The following is a 24883-nucleotide window of genomic DNA, read 5'->3' as shown; positions in this document are numbered from 1 at the left end:
AACAAAAGAGTTGCAGAGATGAGAAAGTAAAAAGAGAAGAGAAAGTAAAAAGAAAATGAAAAGAAGAGTAAGAAGAATATATAAAGAAGATTTTTTTTACTCGAAGAAATAAAAACCATTAATGCGAAAAGACGTGAGCGGTTGAAAAGCAGCGGTTACAGAAGACGTGTCAAGAAATAAATGGAAGAAAGGATACGTGTGACAAATGCAGAATATGAAGAGATGGACAGTTGCGGCATTTCTCACATCATTCTCTACTTCGCAGAGAAGATATGAGAAGAGTCAAGATGTAGGATCAGAATCTTGCAACAATAATGCCTCAGTGAAATTATCAACAACACAACACAACAGTGTCGCAGAACAATTTTTGAAATGACAATGATAAACGACGTCAGCTAAAATCATGAGAAAAATGTGATGGTCCTGCGAAAATTAGAGAGTTTGCAAGATTAACATTTGTAAGGTTGCGAGAATGTCGCAAGCCATATCCGAAAATAAAGGAAAAATTAGCTGTCATCCACTATGTAATTCCCTATAAATAGCCGTTCCATTGTAAAGGAAAGGGGAGATATTTTTCTGAGTGAGAAGCAAGTAAATAGGAGAGAAAAAATCTAGAGCAGTGGTTATTCTTGATTCCTTTATCTTTTCTTGTAAGATTGTTCAAAGATTCATCAATAAAACTAAGATTGTTAATCTAAAATGAGTTGAATGTTAATGAAATCTTGTGAGGGGTGTAGTGTAGGTTTTCCTGCAACTACAGGAATAGCCAGTGCCAGTTGGTGAAATAGATTAGTTTGGAACTGGGTTGGGTTGTGAGATAAATCTTAATCACTAAAAGCTATCAAATATTAAAAGATTGATTGTTTTGTTTGTTTGGTTTGTTTATTTAATGAAGTTAAAGTTGTAGGATACACCAATAACTTAGCTAATCAAGATTAGAGAATAATTAATCTAAAAAGTATGAACACGTCCACAATTCAATATTAGAAAAATAGTTAGATTAGCATTATTGATAAATCTTGAAAGTCACTTAGGAACTTATTGAATACCGTAGAATCAACAATTTTTAATTGCATAAATGTTAATAAATTGTTGGGACTCGATAAATATTTGTCAGAATAGTTAAAACAATGTTAATAATAAAATGTTATGATAGTAATTATAGATGATAATCAAAGTAATAATAATTATAATAAAGTAATGATTAACATTTATCATTTAGTATTATATTGAGCTTAGCTTAACTAAAATTTCATTAAATATATAAAAACAAAACTAGTGACAAAACCCCTAGGTGAACAAACTAGTGATAAGAAAAAACCGGTCATATTATTTCTACCAAATAAAAACCATTTCAAATAAAACTGGGACAAAAACCCCAAGTCAAATGATAATGAGAAAATTTAACTTTTTTTATTTTAAAAAATCCCAAATGTACCCTTTTATCTTTTCTTCTTCTTCTTCTTCTTCTCTAATTTCTTCTTTCTTCCGTCTCCTTCTCCCACCACCTTCATCACCAGCAGCAACAATGGATCTCCACGAGAAGAACGGCGCTGATTCAAGAGATGAAGAATTCGAGAGACGTTTTCTCTCAATCATTAGTTCATTCATTTCCCTAAAACGGAGAAAAGAAAGAGAAAGCAGCAGTCGCTGCTGTTAAATCCGAGAGACCAGATCGAGACGCTGATTGAGAAATTGAGAAGGAAATAATATTTGAGATGATGTTCATAGAGCGTAGAGAGGAAGAATCAGCAAAAAACTATTGCTAGAATTTATTGAGATCGAGAAACAATGAAGAAATTAGGGTTTATGTTCTGATGCTGAGCTGTGGATGCATTTGATTCAAGAATACAGATAAAGACAGATGGAGAGTTGGGTTTGGTGCTGTTTAAGAAGACCTGTTGCTGTTAATCTCAGAGATGAAGAATAAATTGATGAAATCAGGGTTTCGATTTGAATCTCCAAACGAAGAATAGGAAGGGAATTGGGTCTATCGATAAGAGCAGAATCAAACAAGAAATTGGTGATGTTAATCTCAGAAGACCTGTTGGGTTTGGTGAACAAGTTGTTGTTGGTTGGCCTTCTTGGCTTAGTGTTGTTTCTCGTGAAGCTATTCATGGTTGGATTCCTCTTTGTGCTGAAAGTTTCGAGAAATTGGAAAAGGTAAGGGTTTTTTCTTCTTCTTTTGTTATTTTGCTACGATTTTTTATTGTTCTTGAATTGCTCATTTCTGGTCTAATTTGTGTCGTTATACATCGGAATGTTGAAGTGGATTAGTACGTCGACAAGGTATTTTTGTATTTGTTCATGTGATGCAATTATGTGAATACTGCAGTTTTCTAACTGTATCTTTAGATTGGAAAAGGTACATACAACAGTGTTTTCTGAGCACGAGAGCTTGCAACTGGGAGGATGCTTGCCTTAAAGAAAGTTCGGTTCGATAACTTTGAGCCAGAAAGTGTGAGATTTATGTCGCAGGAAATAATGATTCTCCGCAAACTGGAGGGACTAATTACTTCTAGACTGTCAACTAGTGTATATCTTGTTTTCGAGTACACGGAACATGATATTGCTGGTTTATCATCTTTTCCTGAGATCAAGTTCAGTGAATCACATGTTCGTATATATGGAACTCTGGATGTGTGTTCTAGTATTCGGGAATTACCAATGTTAAAGGGTTTGATTTTTTCATGTTGTGTAGGTTAAATGCTATATGCATCAACTACTATCTGGCCTTGAACACTATCATTCAAGAGGTATAATGCACAGAGATATCAAGGGATCCAACCTTCTTGTTAGTGATGATGGAGCTCTAAAGATAGCTGATTTTGGCCTGGAAAATTTTGTTAGTGTCGGGCACATTCAACCATTAACTAGTCGAGTTGTTACTTTATGGTATCGGCCTCCTAAACTTTTGCTTGGATCCACCAGTTATGGGCAATCTGTTGATCTATGAATTGTTGGTTGTTTATTCTGTTGATATGTTGTGTGTTTGACTCAAAGGGTTCAGGTTGCTGATGTGGTTGATTGGGTCTGTGGTGTTGAATACCAACTCGCAGATGGAAGGAAATGGAGTATGATAGGAGCAGTTGTTGTTTAAATGAAAGGGTTGCAGGAAGTGGTTTTAGGCTGATCTCGGAAGCCGAGGAAGGACAGAATTTGCTGGAGAAGGAAGTAAAGAAGTGCAGCAGAAGTTACAGGAAAGTATGAGAGGCAGTGTTGCTGTTGTTGCAACAGAAGTGCAATGCAGGGAAAGAGGTTCAGGTGATGGAAGTGATTGCAGGTCAGCTGAATGAGTTGGCGTTGCTGCAATGTAGAGAAGGAATGAAGCTGGTGATATGTTGTTGTTGTAGAGAATGTGCAACAAGTCGAGCTGAATTTGCAAAGAAGCTTATGCTGTAAGCAGTGATAATGGCAGTTACAGCATTGGTCTGTGATTGGGGTTTCGTCGCATACTGTTCAGGCCAGAGAATAAGAAGAAACGAGGGTTTCCGCTACATATTAGTGAAATTCAGTGAAAGAGCTGGACATGGGAAGAGTTAAGAGCTCTCTGAGCTGAGATGCAAGATGAATGATTTGATTTAGGTTCAGCTGATTAACGGAAGGATCAACAATGGAGTAGATGCATGTGCAGTGACTGGTGCAGGTGGTGTTAGCTCAAGTGCAGGATTGTGCAGTTGCAGCATTGGTGGTGACTGAGCTAGCCATGTTACAGGTGGTTGTGGTCATGATAACTAGATAAAGATGGTGATGTGTTGGTGGAATTGTAAACAAAATAGAAAGGCAGGGAAGCTAATATGATGCTGGTGGAATTTTTGCTGGTGTCTGATCATCAAGGAAGCAGTATTGTTGTTACCGAGCTGCTGTAACGCAGCAAGACTCTGCAATGTAATGAAGGTGTTGCAGGTAAGAACTGATGGTGCTGATGAGTTCGTGCTGAAGAGAATGGAAGATTGCGGTTACGGATGTTGCACCTAGAAGACAGAGAAGTTGGTTTGTTGGTGGCAATGGATTGAAGAGGATATGGAGCAATAGTGCACATTTGCACCTGAACTGAAGGGAGATGCCGCTATTTCCGAGAGAAAATGAAGTTGCAGGAACTGAAATGGCAGCTGTTAGTGTGATGAAACCAATTATGGTTTCATCTTACTTATGATGAAACCAAAATCGGTTTCATCGTATTTCAACGATGTATTTCTATCCATGAACATGTATGATACCTCTTATAATTCTTCTTGCAGGTGAATTCTCACGAAACCAAGATGAAAACAAAATCGGTTTCATCGTATTTATGATGAAACCAAAATCAGTTTCATCGTATTTATGATGAAACCAAAATTGGTTTCATCTTATTTTTTGGGTGGTGGTGGGCGGTCGTGGTGCTGGTGGCGGTGCGGCGGGTGTTGGCTGTGGTGCTGACTGGTAGCGGTGGTGATGCAATTGCTCAGTATCGGTGGCGGCGGTAGTCGGAGACGGCGGTGGTGGTCAGAGGTGGCGACGGTGGTGGTGGGCTACGGCGGAGGTGGTCGATGGTGGTGGTTGGCGGTGGTGGTCGGCGGCGGTGGTCGGTGGTGGTGGTTGGCGGCGGTGGTGCAATGGTAGTTGGCGGAAGTGGCGACGGCGGTTGACGGCAGCGGCCGCGGTGGTGGTTGACGGCGGTGGTGGTCAGCGGTGGCGCTGTTGCTGGTGGTTTGTTGTTGTTGGTGGTGATAGTATATTTAAAAGTGGGGTTGATTTTTTTTTGTTGGGGTGATTTAAATACTAGAAGGGTAGTTTAGACAGTTTATGATATTTGGGGTTTTTGTATCAATTTTGTTTGGATGGGTTTTTTGTGATGGGTTTGGGGTTATAACCCGCGGACCGATATAAAAATAATAATTATAATTAAATAGTTATGGAAAATTAATAACGCTTTTCTACGGTTAAAATTTTGTAAATAAAACTAATGACAAATGAGAAATATATGTTTTACGTTTAAATTAGAAAATTAATATAATACTTGTTAGGCGTTAGACTTAAGAAAGCGAGGATATAATATACAAAATAAAAAGATTCAACTTATTGGTAATCTTGTACCGAAATTATCTTTAATCTAACAAATGATCCAGTAACTCTTTAAAATGAAACAAATATACCTGAAGTGGTAATAATAGTATTCGGATGCTTAGTGTAATATTAGAATCAAAAGAAAATAATTTTGTATATCAATAGGATACTTTACATTAATAGCAAAATTTAAAGACTATTAGGATATATTATAATTTTTATGCAGACGGGAATTTAAGTCATATTAGGTTATCAACGTCAATCTTTAAGAAGATATAATATATGGATTCAAATAAAAATATTTGGAATTAAAATTCGATTTTATCAAAATAAATAAATAATAATAATGACAAATAAAAATAAAATAAAATAAATAATTCAGATAACTAGATTGCTTAAAATGCTGTGAAATATGTATATAATTTATGAAATAAAATTTTAGGTTAACATCAGTTATGATAAAAGTTTAGAGACTAATTAATTTTAATAAATTAATATTTAGTTAATCCAGCACCGGGGAATAGTGAAGGTTGTGTTTTCTCTGTTCGTAGGAAGGCATTGTTGGGATTGACCAACCTTGACAGGGCAACTGCATTCAGAGATGACCGACCATATAAGTTGGTATGATTTTTAGAAAACCAATAATTATATATTCAATTAGAAAGATTCGTAGGAATCTCCCTTGTAATTAGAGACAAGTATTTCATAAGGTAGAAGTTAGTGTAAGAAACTTAGTCTTCCGTATGTGATAGAACTTGAATCAGCGTAGTTGAACCTAGAGCTACAAATTTTAATCTTAGTTGTAGAAGATCATTTAGGTTTATGCTTTGTTTTATATTGTTTGCGCTTAGACAAGAGAGGATCATTCTATAAGGCGGGGAGTTTTGAAGACCAGAAGGGTGGTTTGATTTTCGAGGACGAAAATAAATAAGGTGGGGAGAATATATAGACCCTCAAGCTCGTCAACGCTATTAGACCAATCAAGTGATGAATTAGCCGATAATAACTCGATTAGTTTAACACGAACGTTAACTAATAGGAATTAACCTAACAACGATTTACATACGAAACCGGTACCATTGATTAAGTCTCGAAAAGTTATGCAGAGTGGATTACTCGAACGTGTCAATCGAATACCTAACGAGGAAGATATCATTGGATTAGTACAAAGGGTAAAATCGTCATTCCAGAATAAGCACTTTTAATGTAACTCAGACACGTCGTGGTTGTCTTATCGAAGCAAGTGGATGTCCTATATTTTCTTTGGTTTTATCACCAAAATCCGTTCAGAGAAGAATTCATTTATCTTGTTTTCTTTTCTTTCTTCTTCTTTCTTCATTCTTCTTATCTTTTCTTTTTCTTCCCATATTCTTCTTCGTTTCAGTTCGAGTGAGAGTTGTGAGTCGTATTTTACTGAAGGAAACCAATTGGTAGTATTGATAGATGATTAGAAGATTTTGTGGTTGTTAATTGTGAAACAGAACAACTAGGATTTGAATCAGAAAGTACGAATTAGGGTTTGTAGTTTCGATTGTTGTTCTGAAGTTTTGGAAGATGATATATAGAGCTATGATTAGATGAAGAATCATGGGTGGAGGTTAATTGAATGTTTAATTAAATGATTTATATTCTTAGTGCCTCTTTATTTAGCTAATCTCTTAGATTAGTCAGATGTTAGCTTTGGGGGGGCTACATATATATCACTTAGATATCCTTTAAAAATTGTTATTACATTTCAAAATATATACCCAAAAATCTCTTTACAATACATACAAATGTGAATTATATATACATTATTTATATGTGTGTGATACATGTGGTATCTCAAGTAACACAAAATAAATCTTTTCTATCGTTAAATATTTGTAATAGCTTCAGATGATATTTTGTTAGAACAAAGCGTTTATTTGTTACCAAATCCGAAATACTAGATTGTATCAAAAAGAAAATTCCTTCAAAAAAAAATTGATGCAAGAAGCATTACTTTTACGCTATTGTTTTTATTTGCATATTCTAATTTTTATATTCTATGTTATTATCTTTATGTTGCAGTAGAAGGAGATTTTTCGGAGCCCCTATTTTGGTGTCTTTCCTAGAGACCTTCAAAATTATGATGTTGATATACAAATTATGTTATTTTAACCGACAATAGTTACCCAGTGAAAATTTTGTCAAATAGCCTAAAGTCCATCATGTCATCCATAATTCAGAGATCAAACCAAAATTTTTTTATTGTGATGTCAAATCCCCAAAGATTACCTAGTTTACAAGAAAATAGATGAGTTTGATTCGATGAAGAAAGTCATCGCCATTGAACTCAAGTTGGTTCTTCCCAAAATTATCAATCACCAACGATCTGTTCATATGGAGGGTAAATAAATAATGATTGAAAAGACGAGGGTACCAAATACACCACAATATTTTGTTTTCAACCTATAAGTCCTCTTACCGAAAGTGATCGTCTATGGACAGAGTCGCAATACAACAAATTCGTGTTCACACTTTGTGTGATTGTCTATGGATACGAGATCGAGACAATACGATAACCAAAGTGTGATACTTGATAATAGGTTCGGACTTAACCAAACACTATAGGATCACTATCAAGTATATCATAGTTAACGTTTGTGTAATTTACTTTAAATTATATAAACAAATATAATTGCGGAAAACAAAAGTAAATCACACAACAAGATTTTGTTAACGAGGAAAACTGCAAGTGCAGAAAAACTCCGTGACGTAGTCCAGAATTGAATACTCTCAGAATTAAGACGTTATACAAAATCTACACCAACTTCGTATAGTTGAGACCAAGAAACTACCCCTAGTTCACTTAGTTTCCTCAGTATCCCTGCGCTTCTGACGTCAATGAGTGTATGCACTAGTACAATTTCTTTGTATCGTATTCCAAACATTAAAGGAATAACAAATCTGTTTGGTAACAACTCTTTTGATTCTTTCACGATAAAGATATCTCAAGTCATACGCAAAGGCTCTTCCGTTTAATCTAATAAACTCCTTTTCCTGGTTAGATCAGTCTATCCAATAACTACAAAAGTACTCAAGTTTAGATTCACACTCAATCCAAATAAATCTCAAAGAGATATATTGAGAATGTCGATCTCACGCAACTAATCAATCGAATAAATCCGATACTAGTTGGATCCCAGCCGATCAAGGTTTGTGCACACACAAAGATATGAGAACTAATAAGAAATCTTTTCGTCTTCAAATCTTCTTTAATCTTCAATAAAAACCTGCACAACACCACTTGAATCTCTTGTGATCAATCACACACAGAACGAAACCTGTTAACAATGGATTATCACAAGATGTCTTTAGATCTACAAACAGTTCTAAAGATCTCGTCGATACTTCGATCAAGTTTGAGTGAATCTTATATCAGAAGAGAAGATTCTCAAGAATAAACAAACTAGGTGCAATCAAAGATTCAACAACCGTTATTCAATCAAATCAATCGAAAACTAATAACACTGCAATTATCTAGTTTCCCACCAACGGTACTCGTAGAGCTTCTTGATCCCACAGAAGTCTTTAAACGAGTAGTCGTAAGAGATTTCACCTAATTTGGATACTTTCCTCTCCGAATAGATGACTCCACCAGAAACAACAAGAATGAAGTTTTCCTGGCTCTTAGGATAGTTTGCTAGAAATGCAAACTTAATTAGGTATTTATAAACAAGGATGTTTGGACACCAAGGAATTTCCAATACCGAAAATATTCTCAAGATATGCAATGAATAACAAAATTCGGTTTTCCTAATTCCAATAAATGCTTGTCCAAAACCTTAATTAAAAGATTCTCAATTTATTCCGGTACAGGATCTCTTTGAGTACTAAGGAATATATTTGAACAATAAATGATAAGATTTACTGTATGTGTTCAAAGTATGTTGACATCTTTTCACTGTAAGTCCTTATTCATATTTACATGGATTTACATTCTTGGAATCAGTTATACCACACTTCCAAACAAATTTAGAATTGGTTGACTTGTATTCCAAGATAACTATGTGATTGATCAAATATCAAATCGCATACATGGGTTCAATAGGTATACCAATAACTAGGATTGGTTATACCTCAATATGGAAATAATTGTAATCGGTCACACAAGTTACCAGGACGGGTTACATCAGTTACCAGGACCGATTACCATATTTCCATTGTATTGCTTGTGATCGGTCACACCAGTTACCAGGATCGGTTACACCAATTACCAGATACGGTTACCAATTACAAGGATCGATTACACAACACTCTGTGATTGGTCACACCAATTTACTAGGATCGGTTACACCGATTAATAGGATCGGTCACACCAATTATAAATATCTATCATACCATCTCATGGTGATTACTTAGGATCGGCTACACCAACTAATAAAAACTAGTCATACCAAATCATAAGTCAGACATTGTGATTAGGTATACCAAGATACATAACATAGTTACGATCAGTTCTACCATCTCACACATATTGGTAGTCCAAAGATTTTCAATGAATAGCCGCACCAATAAGCCTAATGATTTCCCTTTCGATTCATAAAACAAGTTCATGAATGTACTTCCTTTAAACGAATGTAAAACATTGTTTCCTAGGATGAAATATTCACCATAACCCATAACCCATTCACATAATCATAATTGTATATATTATGTCGATGTCATATCTACAACGTTCAAAAGATAAGCATTATACTTCGTAGTCTAATTCCCTAATACTATGATCATACAAATATGACCATGTCACATCACTAGAATATTATACAATATGTACAGTATATACAGCTTCGCAGTTATGTTTTCAATATACACGACTTGAAAGATATGTTAGGAATGAAACAGTTCAAGTCAATATTACTAACCTTAAGAGGAAGGATGATGTCGTCGTTGTAGTTCGCTTCTTCTTCATATTCTTCAGTCCTTAGGAGTAACACTTGTATGTCTCAACATTCCTAGACTTTCTAGTCTAACCTAAACGAAGTTGACTCTAGTATACAATCAAGCAACTTTAGATGAGTTTTGACATACTAAAATATGACAACCAAACTTGACATATCAATGCTTGGTGAGTTCAACCGAGCTATGATCTAACAATGATGTATCCTTCATTGCGAATGAGTGCAAATATTCTACCCAAAGATCCCATGAAACATGTATTCTTTGTAAGATTTGAAAAATCAGGGATACCAAGTACACCGTCACATTTTAATTCGGAAACTTGTATGGAAAAACTTGTTACAATCAATAGCACAGATCAACAACAAAAGATCCGATACTAGCTATGTAGAAAATTTTAACTTGGATAATCTCAGAAATAAATATCCATTTAATAATCTAATATGTACCCAAAATGTTACAGAAATGAGTTCCAGGAAGAACAGGTCTTGTAAGATTTACTTCAAGATATGAATTCTCAAGAATAAATCTTGAAGGTTATATATAGTCTTTTAGGCTTAAAATCTCTCAACATTATGTAACGTACAACTTGTGATATTTTTATTACAAATTTAATATAATTCGGAAAAGAAATAAAAAAAGATAAAAGACAAAATAATTTTGTTAACGAGGAAAACTGTAATGTGCAGTAAAACCCCTTGACCTAGTCCGGACTTGAACACAATATTGTATTAATCCGCTACATACACTAGCTTACAATCAGACTTCGGATTGGATTGTAATTGAGACTAAAATGACCATACGAGAAATTCATCTCAATTTGTGCTCCTTTATGTCTATTAGATCTCGCAAGATCCTACGCAACACGATTCTTCTAGATGACGCCCATTATATGCCTAGGAGTTACTTCAACCTAAGTGAACGCTTTATGACTTTTCTGCCTCTAACAAAAAGCCTATTTGATTTCATCCAAAAAGATATTCAATCAAGGTATGAATATCTATATGCTTATGAGGGATCTTAAAGGAAAAAAGATATCAAGTAAACTCAAGATTAAGATGAACTTATCGCCAACTAACTGATTTTAAGAGGTTTATATACACTTTTGTAACTTGAGTACACTAACTGATATAAATAGTTTTGTTAGAGCATAGCTCGGTAGACCTCGCATGCGTTGCTATATCAAGCATGTTTGTCAATGTTAGCAATCAAAACTATGAGTCTTGATTTCTAGTCTATTATAGCTAAGTCTCAGACTAGGATAGAAAAGTGTAGTTGAGCTCAAGGACTTCATGGAGATTCATCATACAACGACGAAGATCTACTCAAGGAACCGTGGAACTTCATCAACAAAAAGGTATGTGGAGACTTGAACTTATCTATCACTCAAAAGTTTATCTATTCTATCTCCTACTTCTTATGAGACAAAAAGTCGTATGCTATATAGACTGGATCATTCACATTTTACATTTCGAGTTGAGTATTCACTACTTTTTTTTCTCAAAATCGTATGTTGGTAAAGCGTTTCGCTTTGATCAAGTTTATCTTCACCTAATGACGAAAGTCATGAAAAGTTTCAATTACTTTGAGAATTGCTCTGACGTGAAACGGTCTGTGAATAACGGCTGTATAACGTCCTCTGAGAGTGTCTCAATGATTGGAATGAGAGTTTAGATTACATAACCATGTATTCCTTAATCCGAAGTTTTCGAACTTTGTTGATTGAAAGAAGCCGGAGGAATTGGCTTTGCCAAGTCCGCAAACCCAGTCCGCGAACTGACGGAAGTTCTCTTACCGAGAATTTCTGTTGGGATTTTCCAAAAACTCGTTTGCGTGTTTAGTCCGCGAACTGGCGGAAGTCTCTTTGCCGAGATTTTCTGCTGAGTTTGGAAAACTCTGCCGGTTGCCTTAAGTCTGCGAACTTGTTTGTAAGCTTAAGTGGTTATGATCTAAAGATGTGCTCTGAACATGAAACTTAAATTACTAAGGAATGCTTTATGCAAACCGTGGCTATAAAGTTCATGAGTCGATTCGTCGAATCGAATCATATTTGTTTCAATTGTGTCTTGTGTAGTTACATAAGATCTCATAGCAATTGAACAATTCTCTAACTAGTTCATTTGAGTCAATTGAACTAGTTATGGTGAAAAAGAACTTGGTTAATATGAAATGCTCATATGGTTAACCTTTTGTGTTACTATGTTGAACCAACATACACGTACACGTTTGGGCACGGTTTTCACAAACCCAGTAAACGTCTACCCAAGTGTGTGTGACAAGCTAAGTTTTCGATCTAACGGTTGAGAAATATTAGCTTGAATCTAAATCAGGTTTTCATCTAACGGTGATTATGGATTGCTTTGTAACTAAGGCAAAACCCTGATTTGAAGGCTATATAAAGGAGACATCTAGCATTGGGAAAAACTAATCCCCACATGTCTGTGTGATACTAGTGCGCTCGCTAGAGTCGATTCTCCTTTAACCTTTGGTTTTCTTCTCTAAAACCAGGTTAACGACTTAAAGACTTCATTGGGATTATGAAGCTAGACCGATACTATTTTTATCGTAGTTGTGTGATCTGATCTTGCATCTTCTATCGTACGAGTACAATCTTAGATTGGCTTGAGATCGTGAGAGTTCTCCGATAGGCAAGATAAAGAAGTCACAAACATCTTCGTCTCACTGTTTGTGATTCCTCGACAAACCGCTTATGTAGTCAAGAAGGATTGTTGAGAGGTGATTGATTAATCTAGGTTGTTCTTCGGGAATATAAGACCGGATTATCAATTGGTTCATGTTCACCTTGATTTTATATCTTAAGATGGAAAAAAACCTAGGGTTTTTCTGTGGGAGACAGATTTATCCTTTGATAGACTTTTCTGTGTGAGACAGATTTGTTTATTATCAAGTCTGCGATTTTGGGTTGCAACAACTCTTAGTTGTGGGTGACATCAGCTAAGGAAATCAAGTGCGCAGTGTCCTGCTGGGATCAGAGGCGTAGGAGTACAACTGTATCATGAATTAGTGGGAGACTGATTGGGGTTCAACTATAGTCCAGTCCGAAGTTAGCTTGTAGTAGGCTAGTGTCTGTAGCGGCTTAATACAGTGTGTATTCAATCTGGACTAGGTCCCTGGGTTTTTCTGCATTTACGGTTTCCTCGTTAACAAAACTTATGGTGTCTGTGTTATTTCTTTTCCGCATTATATTTTTTATATAATTGAAATAATACAGGTTGTGCGTTAAAGATCATCGATTGTAAATCCAACCTTTGGTTGTTGATTGATCCTTGGACATTGGTTTTTGGTACCGTCCAAGTTATCTCTCATTGATAAAGACTCACAGATTTCCATTTGCTTGAGTAAAGATCAAATCAAGAGATTGAGATATAAACTCTTTGATATATCTTTTTTTTGATTGAGTCTAACTGTCTAGTTGATTCTCATAAAAAGTATATTGGAGTTAGTCCATACATATTGCTAAGCGAAATATTGGGTGGTGTTGTTAGACCCCCGTTTTTTCAAGTTCACGACTTATGGATATGAAAAATTTCTAAACTACGAGACGATAATCAATCCACACAATGCTTTGGCAGCTCACAAACTAATTTAGTTTTTGAGATTTATTTAACTCCATGATTACTTGATGGTTCACAGACAACTTAACCATTGTTCTTGAGTTAACCATTTATTGTATAAATCTTGTATTAATAAATATGTGTATTAGAGCGTTGCTCGGTTGAACCCACCAAGCGTTGGTATGTCAAGGTTGGTTGTCATATATATTTTAATTCCAAAACTCAAGGTCGCTTGATTAGATTACTAGAGTGAACTTCGTTATATTATACTAGGAAGTCTATAAATGTTGAGACAAACTCGTGTTACTATGAAGAACCTGAAGACGTATTGCCATCAACGAACACATCATTCTTCTGTTCGAGATTAGTAATGTACAAGACTTGACATTTTTTCGTTTCTATATATGTACAAGTCGTTTATATTGAAAACATAACAGTTATATATATAACTTGATCATTTCATTATGATCAAAAGTGTCAAGGAAGAAGATACAAGTTGTATCATAACTTTGGTGTATTGAATTACGAAGTATAACGTCTATATTTTGAACTTCGTAATTGTGAAATGCACACTATCTTTGTAACTTGTTACTAGATTGTGTAATAAACTTAGGAGTGATTCCATGTCTATAAAACTATGTATAACTACATGAGTTTAATGAAATAAACTTTTGAAAGTTGTATCGTAGTTGAAAGGAATCAATGGAATTGGTGGTCCGGTTCCTATTGGGGATCTTTAGCAAGACCGATCCCTTCCTTGGGACCTATAACAAGACCGATCCCTATTGGGTGTCTCTTGCAAGACCGGTCCCAATAACAATTGTATTTCCGGGTTCTCATATATACTTTAGGATTTATATGAATATCGAAATATGATTTTCTATTTAGAAAATTCAAGATGTTAACATGATGGGTAATTTGATCACATGCTAAAATCTTATCTTTCATTGTTCAAAGATATTCTTTATGAACGCGCAATTGGGGGATATCAAAACTAATTGGGGGATAGAGGAAAAAGACAAAAATTGGATCCAAATATCAAATCAGGGTCACCCCTTATCTAATTATTTTTTTAATTCCTAATCTGCCCCTCACTAGTTAGGTTTAATGGTTAATTAGAATTAGTAAAATCTTAAGATTTTTTGTTAAATGATTAGTGTGTATTTTTATTTGAATTTGGGTGAGTGAGGTGAGAGCAGAAGGAAGGAAAAAATATTTGAGAGGGAACTTTTTTTGGTGAAAATGGAGGATGATTGTGAAGAGAGAATTGCTGCTAAGAGGTTGAAAATTTGATTATTTTTTTTTGGATCCACCATTGTTGCAGCTGAAATATCTCTTTGTCGGCATTGTATTCAACCGAAAAAACCATGCCGGCATTTGTTGGAAATTTTCATAAATGTTTGCCGAAATTTTCAGTCCACTGCCGACACAGTAAGTTGATTTTCGAGCATGCCGGTACTGCTACCGGCATGGTATAATGCTTAAATTTCTATGTTGGCACATGATGTAAAGTATCCAGAAACTTGTTTTTTTCACTTGAATACCGGCATTGATAGATTTCTATCGAGCATGCCGGCATCAAGTTACGGCGTTGAATGTTAGTTACCAAGCATGCCGGCACCATTTTCCGGCATGGACTTCATCAATTCCGGCATGGTCTTCATCACTTCCAGCGATGTAAAAAAAATCCGGCATGGTATTCATCACTTACGGCATGGTCTTCATCTATACCGGCATTGTCTTCATCACTACCGACATGGTATTCATCACTTCCGGCATGGTCTTCATCACTTCAGGCATGGTTTTCATCATTTCAAGGTGAGGTCCTAAACCGAAATATTTGAAAATCTTTTAATTAGGGTTTTCGAATTTACACGTTTTATTTTCCCACTAAGTAAAACATATATCTTTCTACGTTTTATTTTCTTAGTAAGTAAAACATATCTCTGGAAGATACATTAGTAAAGTATACTTGTAAACTAGCTAATCTTGAGTTTTCTTCCATGAGGGATTTTAGTTTAATATTTAGGTATTAACTGGAATTAGACAACTCTGAAATATGGATGTTTATTGCATATTTTTTGATATTTTCGGCTATGAAAATTCCTTGATTTCCAATGTATCTTGGTTCATAAATAGTGAAGTTTGCTTTTCTTACAAACATATCAAAATAATAATGAAGGTGGGCATTGAGCTGATACGAAGACCATACGCATCAAGGCTGTTCTATGTTCTAGTCTCAATGGTTTGTTTATTGTTATAGGTTTAGTTTAATGACAAGGTCCTATAAAGTTGTGTAAACCAACTCCACTAATATTTCCAACCTTTTGCTTTTCTTGCACCTCCCAGCTTTTCATTTCTTTTACACACCCAAAGAATAACTTCATCCTTAAGTTGTCACTTTTTTCCCCATCTTTCTCTAGGCTATAAGACAGGAGAAATATAACATCTTTCCCCTTCTCATTACACATCCATCAACACAAGACAACAATATTATCATTTTACTTTTGTTTTCAAGATATGGTTAAGTTAACGGTCGTCGGGAGAGCATACGACGGGTTACCTGTTGCACATTTCCCTCGTGTTAAAAACGAGGAGGACATGAGTATGTTGTTTTACAAACAACAAGCTGAGTTCATACTAAAGGAGATTTCTAGAGGAGCTCTTCTACCTTCAAAAATGTCAATTAACATTGATGATCTATATTGCTTCAAGTATCCTTTGTGTCTTATATTTCTCAATGTGCTTATAAACATGCTCATAATTCTCATTCTTTTTTTTTTTTATTTTTCTTAATTTTATCGATGCCGTGTTAAGCTACTTGATTGAGAAGGGGATATGTTATATCACATTATGCGAGTCCTCATATCCAAGAAATTTAGCTTTTCATTATCTACAGGATTTGCTCAAGGAGATTGAAAAGCTTGATACCAATTTTCTACACACATTGAGCAAACCATACAGCTTCATTAAATTTGGTAACCTTTTCAAACACATTTAAGTTTCGTCATGTATGTAGAATCTACAAGATTACAATGAACTAAAGTTCTTATTTCTTTTGGTCCTAATTCTTGCATGTAGATAACGTCATTGCCAATATTCGACGGCGGTATTTAGATACTAGAACTCAAGCCAACCTCTCAATACTAAATACAAATCGTCGACAAGACTTAGATGTTATGACTGAAGATATCTCAAAAATCATAGAGAACAAACGAAGATCAGGTATATATTTTTGTTTGAATTTTTATTGGTTTCAACCTTCAAGTATTTATGTTTATTATGCCTAATAAAAACTTACTTCTAACATTGGCAGAATTCATTGAAAAGGCTTTGGCGCCTATTCCCGTGTCTCCAATTTGGTCTTCTCCTCGTCTAGAGGTAAGCATACTAACGAATTGCAACATCATATTTAAGCCTCGGAGATGTCTCAAAGTTTTTCAGATGACATGCAGCTAATTCTGATTCGAGTCCCTTGTGTTATTTGCAGGTTATTGCATTGAAATGGACCCCCATTACTCTTATGTCAGTGGTTGCCATGGTTGTGTTATGGAGTAGATTTATAGTCAAAGATTACTAGCTAGTTTCACTATTTATTCATTTGTGCAAATTTTAACTGTAATTTCATCTGTGCATTCTGATAAGAAAAGATGTGAAAAAAAAATTGAAATATGCAAATTCAATGTTCTTGGTCCGAAATCAAATAGCATTGCACTCTTGACTTGAGATTTACATAACCAGGAAATTTCCTGAATCATAATAATACACACTCCACACAAATTTACAAGCACCAATTATCAAGGAAGGTTTAGAAGCAATTCAAGCACAAATTTACAAGCACCAATTTTGGAGCTGCTTGGGAAGATTTCCATAAAATTGCAGCCATAGTTGGTGAAGTGCATAAAAAGAAACCTGTTTGTCAGCAGGTTTGTTGCACACCCCATTTACAAACACTCAATTCCAAGTAGGATGATCTGAACTGAAAACAACTTTTAACCAATATCTTGCAATACTTTTACTCCTTTGAGGTGGCAGAAGATGAGGTTGAGTGATAGCCAGAAATAAAACCTTACTGTCTGTCTCAAAGATGACTTGCTGAAACTTAAGTGGGTGAATCCATCTTACAGCTAACCATAGGGGATAAGCTTCAGCTTGGGTATGAAAGTTGAGTGGTTGGAGAGGATCATTCCATGACATCATCCAGCTTTGTTATGGTAGTGTGCTGCTGAAGTTGGGGAAGATAGAAGGATAAGTGGTAGTCCATATAACTTTTGAGTACTGGCAGGGAACAAATACATGGTCCAAGTCTTCGACTTGCTGATGATAGCACATAAGACAGAACACAGTATGTGCAGGACACATATATGAGATGTTGGATCCTCTGCCATACTGGGGGAATATTATGCAAAATCTTCTTAAGTTAGAGCTGCAAATTGTATGGAATGAAAGTTCCCATAAAGATAACCAATATCCAGCATTGATAGGGAGAGGTTGAACCTGGAGAGTATCATCCTGACACAGCTTAGTGTCTGTTGATTTTGTTGTAAATCTGCTTGAAGAGGTGAGTGGCCACACCAGTGAGTCTGGATGTTGAGAATCAATAGGGATTGATAGAATGGCTGCAACTTGTATAGGCTCAAACAGCTTCTGAAGAAGGTCTTTGTTCCAACCAGTAGCTGTGATGTTAAACAATTGATAGACCCATTGAATGCCTGACAAATTAAGCTCTTAACTGAACAAGTTGTACACATATATTCGTTACTACGTACTCAGTCAAACAGATTAGCATTGATCAAAATTGAACAGAAACCACACACGAACCCAAAATTTCACCAACAACCACAAACAAATCCAACTGTAGGGTAAGGGTCTAAACAAGAAACTAGTTTATTTCATCACTGGTTTGTAAAAAATCCAGCACTGAACCAGAAAGAAGTGAAAACGGAGAATCCAACGCTTGATCACAATGGGTATATCAACAGTAAGAAGAACGTTCTGAACATTGTCTGTTAGGTTAGAACCAAGCAACTTACTCATCAGACAGTCCCAAAGCCTTCCAAAAAATAACTTGCTCCTCTCAGAAGGCATCAAACAGTACAAGAGGTGGAACTATATGTAACAGAACATTGATTCAAATGGAAAACAAAGAACCGATTTCGCATCTAATGCAAAGGGTGACGAAATGGTGCAAGTATCATCATTGCTGTTGTACAATATGGCACAGCTGTCCGGACGCTGACAAACCATAAAGATTACACCGGTTGATGACATAGCTATTGGTACACACACATCCCCAACTTCACGATTGAGTTTTTTCAAATCCTTGCGGTACTTTCTCTTCCAGCTTGTATGGCTGTAGTAATTCTCTAGTACCCAAAGTTCAGTCCACTCCTTATTACTGATCAGAACACCAATCTTTCCATCAATTAAAATTAACAAATAGTTGAGATGTAATTCACTTTCTACAATATCAGGCGGAAGTTGGATACCCGCAATCCCCTTCTCTTGGTCTATGGAAAGAACATAGATTTGACGACAGTTGTTAATCCAATGTAAACACCCATTAATTAAACACCACCAAATGTATCGACCAAGCTACCAGAAGTTTTCAAATCAGCCAATCTCTTCCAAGTCCAAGTGACTGAATCAAACATTTCGCAATGGTACTCAAAATACACCCCCCAGGTATTTGAAATACGAATTATCTTGTACTGCAACGTAGGGTAAGTTTGTGTCACCACTATTCGCATTCCCACATTTCGAAATTTGGTTCTAGGGTTTGTAACTTTCTCCATTCCCGAGTGGCAGGTTTACATATGTAGAAAACTGGAATACTCTTTCTTGTCTGTGATTTATCCAGAGTTACACAACAAAGCAGAGAACCATAAGGAGAAGAACCTACAATATCAATGCTAGGTGATGGTAGAAAGTCGAGAGAAGGAGATGGATTCCGTGCGGGACTAGAAGGATCATCTTTGAACGGGAAGAATCTGATAAAGTTAGACAAGTTCCGAATAGAAAGCCAGACGACAAGGAAGAAACCTGATGCAACAATGGGAGTCCTCTGAGAGTGGATGGACTGAAACTTGCTCTCATGAATGTGGTTATGCCAATCTCTGCAAACCCATTGAAATTGCTGTAAAAGAGCACCAAGGGATACTCTTGTTAAGATCTCAAATACTATAACTTCATCCGGTAATGCACTTTGCATGAGTTGTATAATACGTTCTTCACATTCTCCAAAACTCTCCTTCAACAATACTAGATCTTTGGATCTGGCTGCAGTAGCAGTCCCAGGTAATAAATAGGTAAGATTCCTATTCAACATGTTCTTCTGTAAAACTCTTCTTTCTCTCCGTTTGATGTTCACAATTTGCACTAGAAGTGAAATTTGTAGTTATGTGCAGCCATAATCCTACACCATGTGCTTCTTCAATACCCTTCTGCATCGCCATTTGAGCGGCTCTGTTGGTCTACTATCGAAAGTGAACCTTAAGCTTTCGATTATTCTTTCAAATTAGGTGAGCTTGTACCTGTTAATAATGTGCAAATAAAATAAATATAAGTAACAGAAATAAAGGATAATGAATAGAGTTGACTAGAACGACTTCTAAAGCTTATAACGCCATGATAAACTAGTCTGGAACGAACAACATCTAAACTCAAGAACCCAAAAGATCACCTCCCAATCCAGAGAACTCAATAATATCTATTCTCATAAAAGGTCTGAGCTATGTTGCAAGTTATATCTTTTTATACAGCTATAGCTTCTACTTCTTGCGTTTGTGCTTAATTCGGAGATGGTTTCCTAGTTAAGATGACTTCTCGTTCCTACTACTTGTTAGAAAACTCTGTCACCTTCCTAAACTAGGAACACTAATTCTTAGGAAACTCTTCTTATCAAACATGGTTTCGGTGAAATTTCTAATTTGATTACAAAAGTCTAGGTCAAGGTCTGTCTGTTCATAGCACCAACTGTGGAAATTACAGAGAAGATTAATCAAATTGAATCAGAACCACTATGATCGAGGAGGTGATACCTTTAATCAAAATTGTACAGAAAATTTAATTGGGATCAAATTGACTACCTGATTACCAAATTGTGATCAACATAAGACGATTAATTCAAATTGTGAAATGAAAATCAAATTGAACACCAACTTATTCTGTTTTGATTTTTACAATCAGTGAGTTGATAAAAGGAGATACGTTTATTAATTCTTAGCAATTTCTAATGATAAAGGAGACACCTCTATCAGTTCTAAGCATTTTCTAGAAACTGTAACTGTAATCGTAAAAGAACACACACCAACTTAAAACTGTGATACGCAGAATTTAGTAATCTTAAAAACCAGAAACAAATACAATTGAAAGAAGTAAATTACCAAATCAACTAAAAACTGATAAAGTGTTACTCAGAGACGGAGTAAACTTCTCTGCTAAACGAATAACCAAACCTCAATCAGTGATCTTAAATCAATAATCTATGAGAATGGACTTCGTATCTTGAAATCGGGATTTGAAGCTTGAAAATATTGAGAAAGGTGATACCCTAATTTACTCAGAGGCGTAGCCAATGTAGAGCAACGGTGTGCTCGCCCAAAATCCACACTAAAATCAGACTTTAGAATTAAAATTTGGGGAAGAAAAATAATTTTGTGTTTTTTTTCTTTGAGTTGAGAAGAAGAAAAGGAGGTTTTAGAGGGATCATAAACACTATGTAGAGAAAGAGTCGTTAATGTCGGGGATTTATTCCCTGCCGTCTCCGTAATGTCGTTACTATATTGTCACAAAAGTTGACGACTCAAACCTGCAACTTTTACAAATTATGAAAAATCGTCAAGATATTATTTTATACCATAACGACTCTGATTATCATTTTATCATTCTGACAAAGGGTCGTTACACAACAAAAAGGTCGTTATCATTTTCATCATTTAGTGGATAAATAAATAAAAATCGTTAACATTTTGATTTATACATGATTGACTCCTTATCATTTTTGTCATTTGATGGAAGAATAAATAAGAGTCGTTAACATTTAGATGTATACATGAACGACTTGTCATTTAATGGAAGAATAAATAAGAGTCATTAACATTTAGATGTATACATGAACGACTCCTTATCATTTTTCTCATTTAGTGGACAAATAAGAAAGAGTCGTTAACATTTTTCTTTATACATGAACGACTCAACCAAATAGTCATTATCATTAGTGATGATTCTATGGAATTAAGATGACGACCCTTCCATTTATTTGGTCAGAGAGGTAGTTTCTAGTCATATAAAGTCGTTAGTGTTTCTATAATATATTGGCGACTCTTTTCTGGAAAAAAAATCCTTAATCCAGATAAAGGGTCGTTATCTCTTACACCTTAGACATCAACGATTTTTCATACAAAAATAACATGCAGATGAAAAATCGTTAGGGTATATAACTATAGTTTTTGACGAGCCTTATTCTGTAACTGCTATTTTTCAGTTTAAAACCGAATTTTGCAAATAAAACATCAAATATAACGTAAATAGGAAGTAGATTCGTAAGTTTTAGTTCACTTATTTTTTAATTGGGGCCATATCTTCTTCCGATTCGTCCTGAGTCGTTAATGGAGTTGTGATGGAGAGTCGAGAGAGAGGGGAGGAGAGCCCTGATTATTCCTTTGGGTTTAAAAATGAAAATGAGTTTAAAATTAAGGGTTAGTAGAATTTTAAGTTTTAGGTTTAGTGAGGGTAAAACAGTATTTTCACTATATTTTGGGGTGGGAATAAAATGGCCGAGGCCCCTAATTATTTCTTGGGTCCCCCAATTAAGCCTTGTTTAGTAAGCCCAAAAGTCCTGAGAAAAAGAGATATGGTCAAGCGAAAGTTAAACCCTTAGTCAACCTTAGTTAATTTTGATTTCTCTTCTGTTTCTTTGATCTGCTCTGCGATTTCCTTCTCATTTAATTCTTCTTTGGTTTTATCTTCATCAATCTCTATCAGTTTTCTTTTAATTTGGTTTAATTCTCGATCTTTTTTCCTCTTTTTTTGCCCTAATTTTGGGTTCATGTTTTAATCAGATATGTCATTCTCTGGTACTAATCGATCTTGTTTTTTTCTTAATGGCATATTAAATCTTCTATTGCTTGTTTCCACACATTAGTATTGCAGTAATGTCCTATTACATCCTTGAATTTTTACTCAGTTGGCAGTTTCATAGTTGGCATCTTCAAAGTTGGCTTTATCTGGCAGTGGTGTGTATGATATTCGTTGTTATCCTATTTCTTCACTTTAATGTGATTTGGGTTCAGTATATTGGTTGGTTCAATTACCTATTAAAGAATATAGCTTTTGATATCATCTTTTATCAACCTCGTGCTTTGATTTCTCAACCCCTTTCTATGATCGACAAATTTCGTAATTCTTTCTTCCGTAGTTATTATCTCTGTTACTTGACACCTCCTACCATTTTCACTTGTAAAACTCGCAATATCACTTCTATTTTCATCCACACCCATCTTTGTACTTTTCACTTTTTTTTTCTTCATCCTTATGGCTAGACCTTGTATGAATAATCTTACCAACCAAATGGATGATATTTCTATCAGTGATGAACCTATTAGAATAAAGGTAGTTATGCATTCTAATACTGCTATATTAACTGAAATCAGAGAGTGGAGAATTAGTTTGGCAGGTAAACTTTATGCTCATAGTATTATGATTTGGCAAGATGCAGAAAGAGCTGCCAAGTTCATTTGGCCTCACCTTAGAAGACATAATCAGTGGTTGGTTCAGGTACGCAGTCTAGAACCTAACATCTTTGTTATAAAATTTCAAGAATCAGATGACAAAGATGTTATTTTATTTGGAGGTGCTTAGAATTTTGATGGTTACTTAATTGTCTTGAAATATTGGAATCTTACCATGGATTATCATTTACTAGATTTCTCAGTTTCTCCTTATTGGCTATAATATAAATACCTTTTGCCCAAGTTTACTTATGCTGATATTCTGAGAATGATTGGTAATATTATGGGTAAGGTAAGAGTTGTTGAACCTGATGGTGTTAATTCTCCAACTTCTTCTAAATATAGAGCCCTAGTTCTTATCAATGTCAATACCCCTTTAATAACTGGAATTACTGCTGCAAATGTTGCTGGAGTTACTAGGTGGATTGGTTTCTTTTATGAAAAATAACCTTATCGTCTTTGTTCTGAATGTAAGGTTGTTAACCATGAGGAAAATGATTGTGCTGGCATAACTCACAGAGACATGAAATAGAAGAGGTAGTCATAGGCTTTGGTTTTGTTGAACCTATTTTGCCACCTTAGAGAAACCCGCTTCAAGAAGCTCAACTTTTTCTACAACATGGTACTCAGCGTAGATCAAGATTGAAATACTCAAGAGCAGCCAAGACCTTTTGATGGTATGCGTCTTTCTATCTTTTCGGCAACATACTATGATACTGGTGCTTCGTCTTCGCATCATAATCAATTTCAACCTTCTTCAACTGTAACTAGTGATGGGGCTAGTACTAGTGGTACTAAGAAGAGATATCGAAGAGCTCCTACTTTGGTTATTACTTCCGAGCCTACTACAACTAATGATGATGATAATTTAACTGCTCGCTGTTGATGGTGGTTTTTAGCTTACGGTTAAAATTGTAAAACCTTCCATCCGATGTGACGTCACTCTGTAAGGAAATAGAGTCATGAGTGTTAACCTCTCCGCGGGCATATTTACTGAACCATTCAATATATTTACATGAAATTTATCCAGACTGGCGCATGTAGCAACCATCCAATGTTCTGTAAATTTCGGCGCCTTGCCTATATTCACTTAATATAAGTTTCTTTGAATGCTTTCCATGCTATGTTCCCCGGATGAACCCTTAATGTTGATATGGCATGAAAATTCGTGGTCACTCGCAGCAGTGTAGCACGAATTTCCAAATATCAAGGATAAGGTCTTTGCATAAGGTATTCAATCAGAAAGCATGCTGCTCTCTGGCTATGAACTTAAAGAACTCTGTGTCAACACATAGAATTCAATCAATTACTTTTGCGCCTTGCGCAGTATACCAGACCTTGCTTGTCGAAAGTAGTCCTAGGCAAACTAGGTAATTAATCCTCCATGGATTAGTAGGTGCAAAAACCTTCCCAGAATCAGAAAACAGGGAGCCGTAAAGGGAGGCGTGGCCATGCATTAGGCCAGCTGGCGCCACTTGCCATTGGCCAAGCCCCATCCTAAACCGTCCCTATTTTCCTCGACAAATCAGGTCGCCTCAAACTCGCCACGCGCACATAAGTTATGGTTGGGCCCTTACTTGCCGGCCCCACTTCTCATTGACCAATCAG

The 24883-nt window shown here is 35.6% G+C and overlaps 2 protein-coding genes and 1 long non-coding RNA gene across 3 annotated transcripts; 2 read left to right on the top strand and 1 right to left on the bottom strand.

Moving 5' to 3' along the window:
* The first annotated feature begins 1864 nt into the window (after positions 1–1864).
* Positions 1865–3296, top strand: LOC113272161 (probable serine/threonine-protein kinase At1g54610). The gene is made up of 7 exons (XM_026522052.1): positions 1865–1876; positions 1945–2163; positions 2336–2365; positions 2479–2616; positions 2702–2895; positions 3004–3031; positions 3129–3296. Exons 1-7 carry the CDS (start codon positions 1865–1867, stop codon positions 3294–3296), a joined length of 789 nt encoding a protein of 262 aa, XP_026377837.1.
* Positions 3297–16022: 12726 nt separating this feature from the next.
* LOC113274922 (25.3 kDa vesicle transport protein) lies at positions 16023–17270 on the top strand. The gene is made up of 5 exons (XM_026524338.1): positions 16023–16258; positions 16362–16522; positions 16626–16769; positions 16861–16925; positions 17035–17270. Exons 1-5 carry the CDS (start codon positions 16065–16067, stop codon positions 17122–17124), a joined length of 654 nt encoding a protein of 217 aa, XP_026380123.1. The 5' UTR covers positions 16023–16064; the 3' UTR covers positions 17125–17270.
* On the bottom strand, positions 17230–21242 carry LOC113274923. Its single transcript, XR_003323320.1, has 2 exons — positions 20930–21242; positions 17230–20077 (listed from the first exon to the last, which is right to left on the bottom strand). It is a non-coding gene; the product is annotated as an uncharacterized LOC113274923 (long non-coding RNA).
* Between the last annotated feature and the right edge of the window lie 3641 nt (positions 21243–24883).

Source organism: Papaver somniferum, chromosome 4, assembly GCF_003573695.1.
Source record: "Papaver somniferum cultivar HN1 chromosome 4, ASM357369v1, whole genome shotgun sequence".
Lineage (NCBI taxonomy): Eukaryota > Viridiplantae > Streptophyta > Magnoliopsida > Ranunculales > Papaveraceae > Papaver > Papaver somniferum.
Note: the sequence above shows the minus strand (reverse complement) of the source record. Positions and strands in the feature narration are given on the sequence as shown.

Bases quoted from the DNA above. Each gene is read 5' to 3' on its own strand.
- LOC113272161 (XM_026522052.1), top strand. The intron at 2,366-2,478 runs GTACATACAACA...TTTATGTCGCAG, and splicing joins GTATCTTTAGATTGGAAAAG to GAAATAATGATTCTCCGCAA. The intron at 3,032-3,128 runs GTCTGTGGTGTT...AAGTGGTTTTAG, and splicing joins TTGCTGATGTGGTTGATTGG to GCTGATCTCGGAAGCCGAGG.
- LOC113274922 (XM_026524338.1), top strand. From the start codon at position 16,065: ATGGTTAAGTTAACGGTCGTCGGGAGAGCATACGACGGGTTACCTGTT. The intron at 16,259-16,361 runs GTATCCTTTGTG...TGCCGTGTTAAG, and splicing joins GATGATCTATATTGCTTCAA to CTACTTGATTGAGAAGGGGA. The intron at 16,523-16,625 runs GTAACCTTTTCA...TCTTGCATGTAG, and splicing joins ATACAGCTTCATTAAATTTG to ATAACGTCATTGCCAATATT.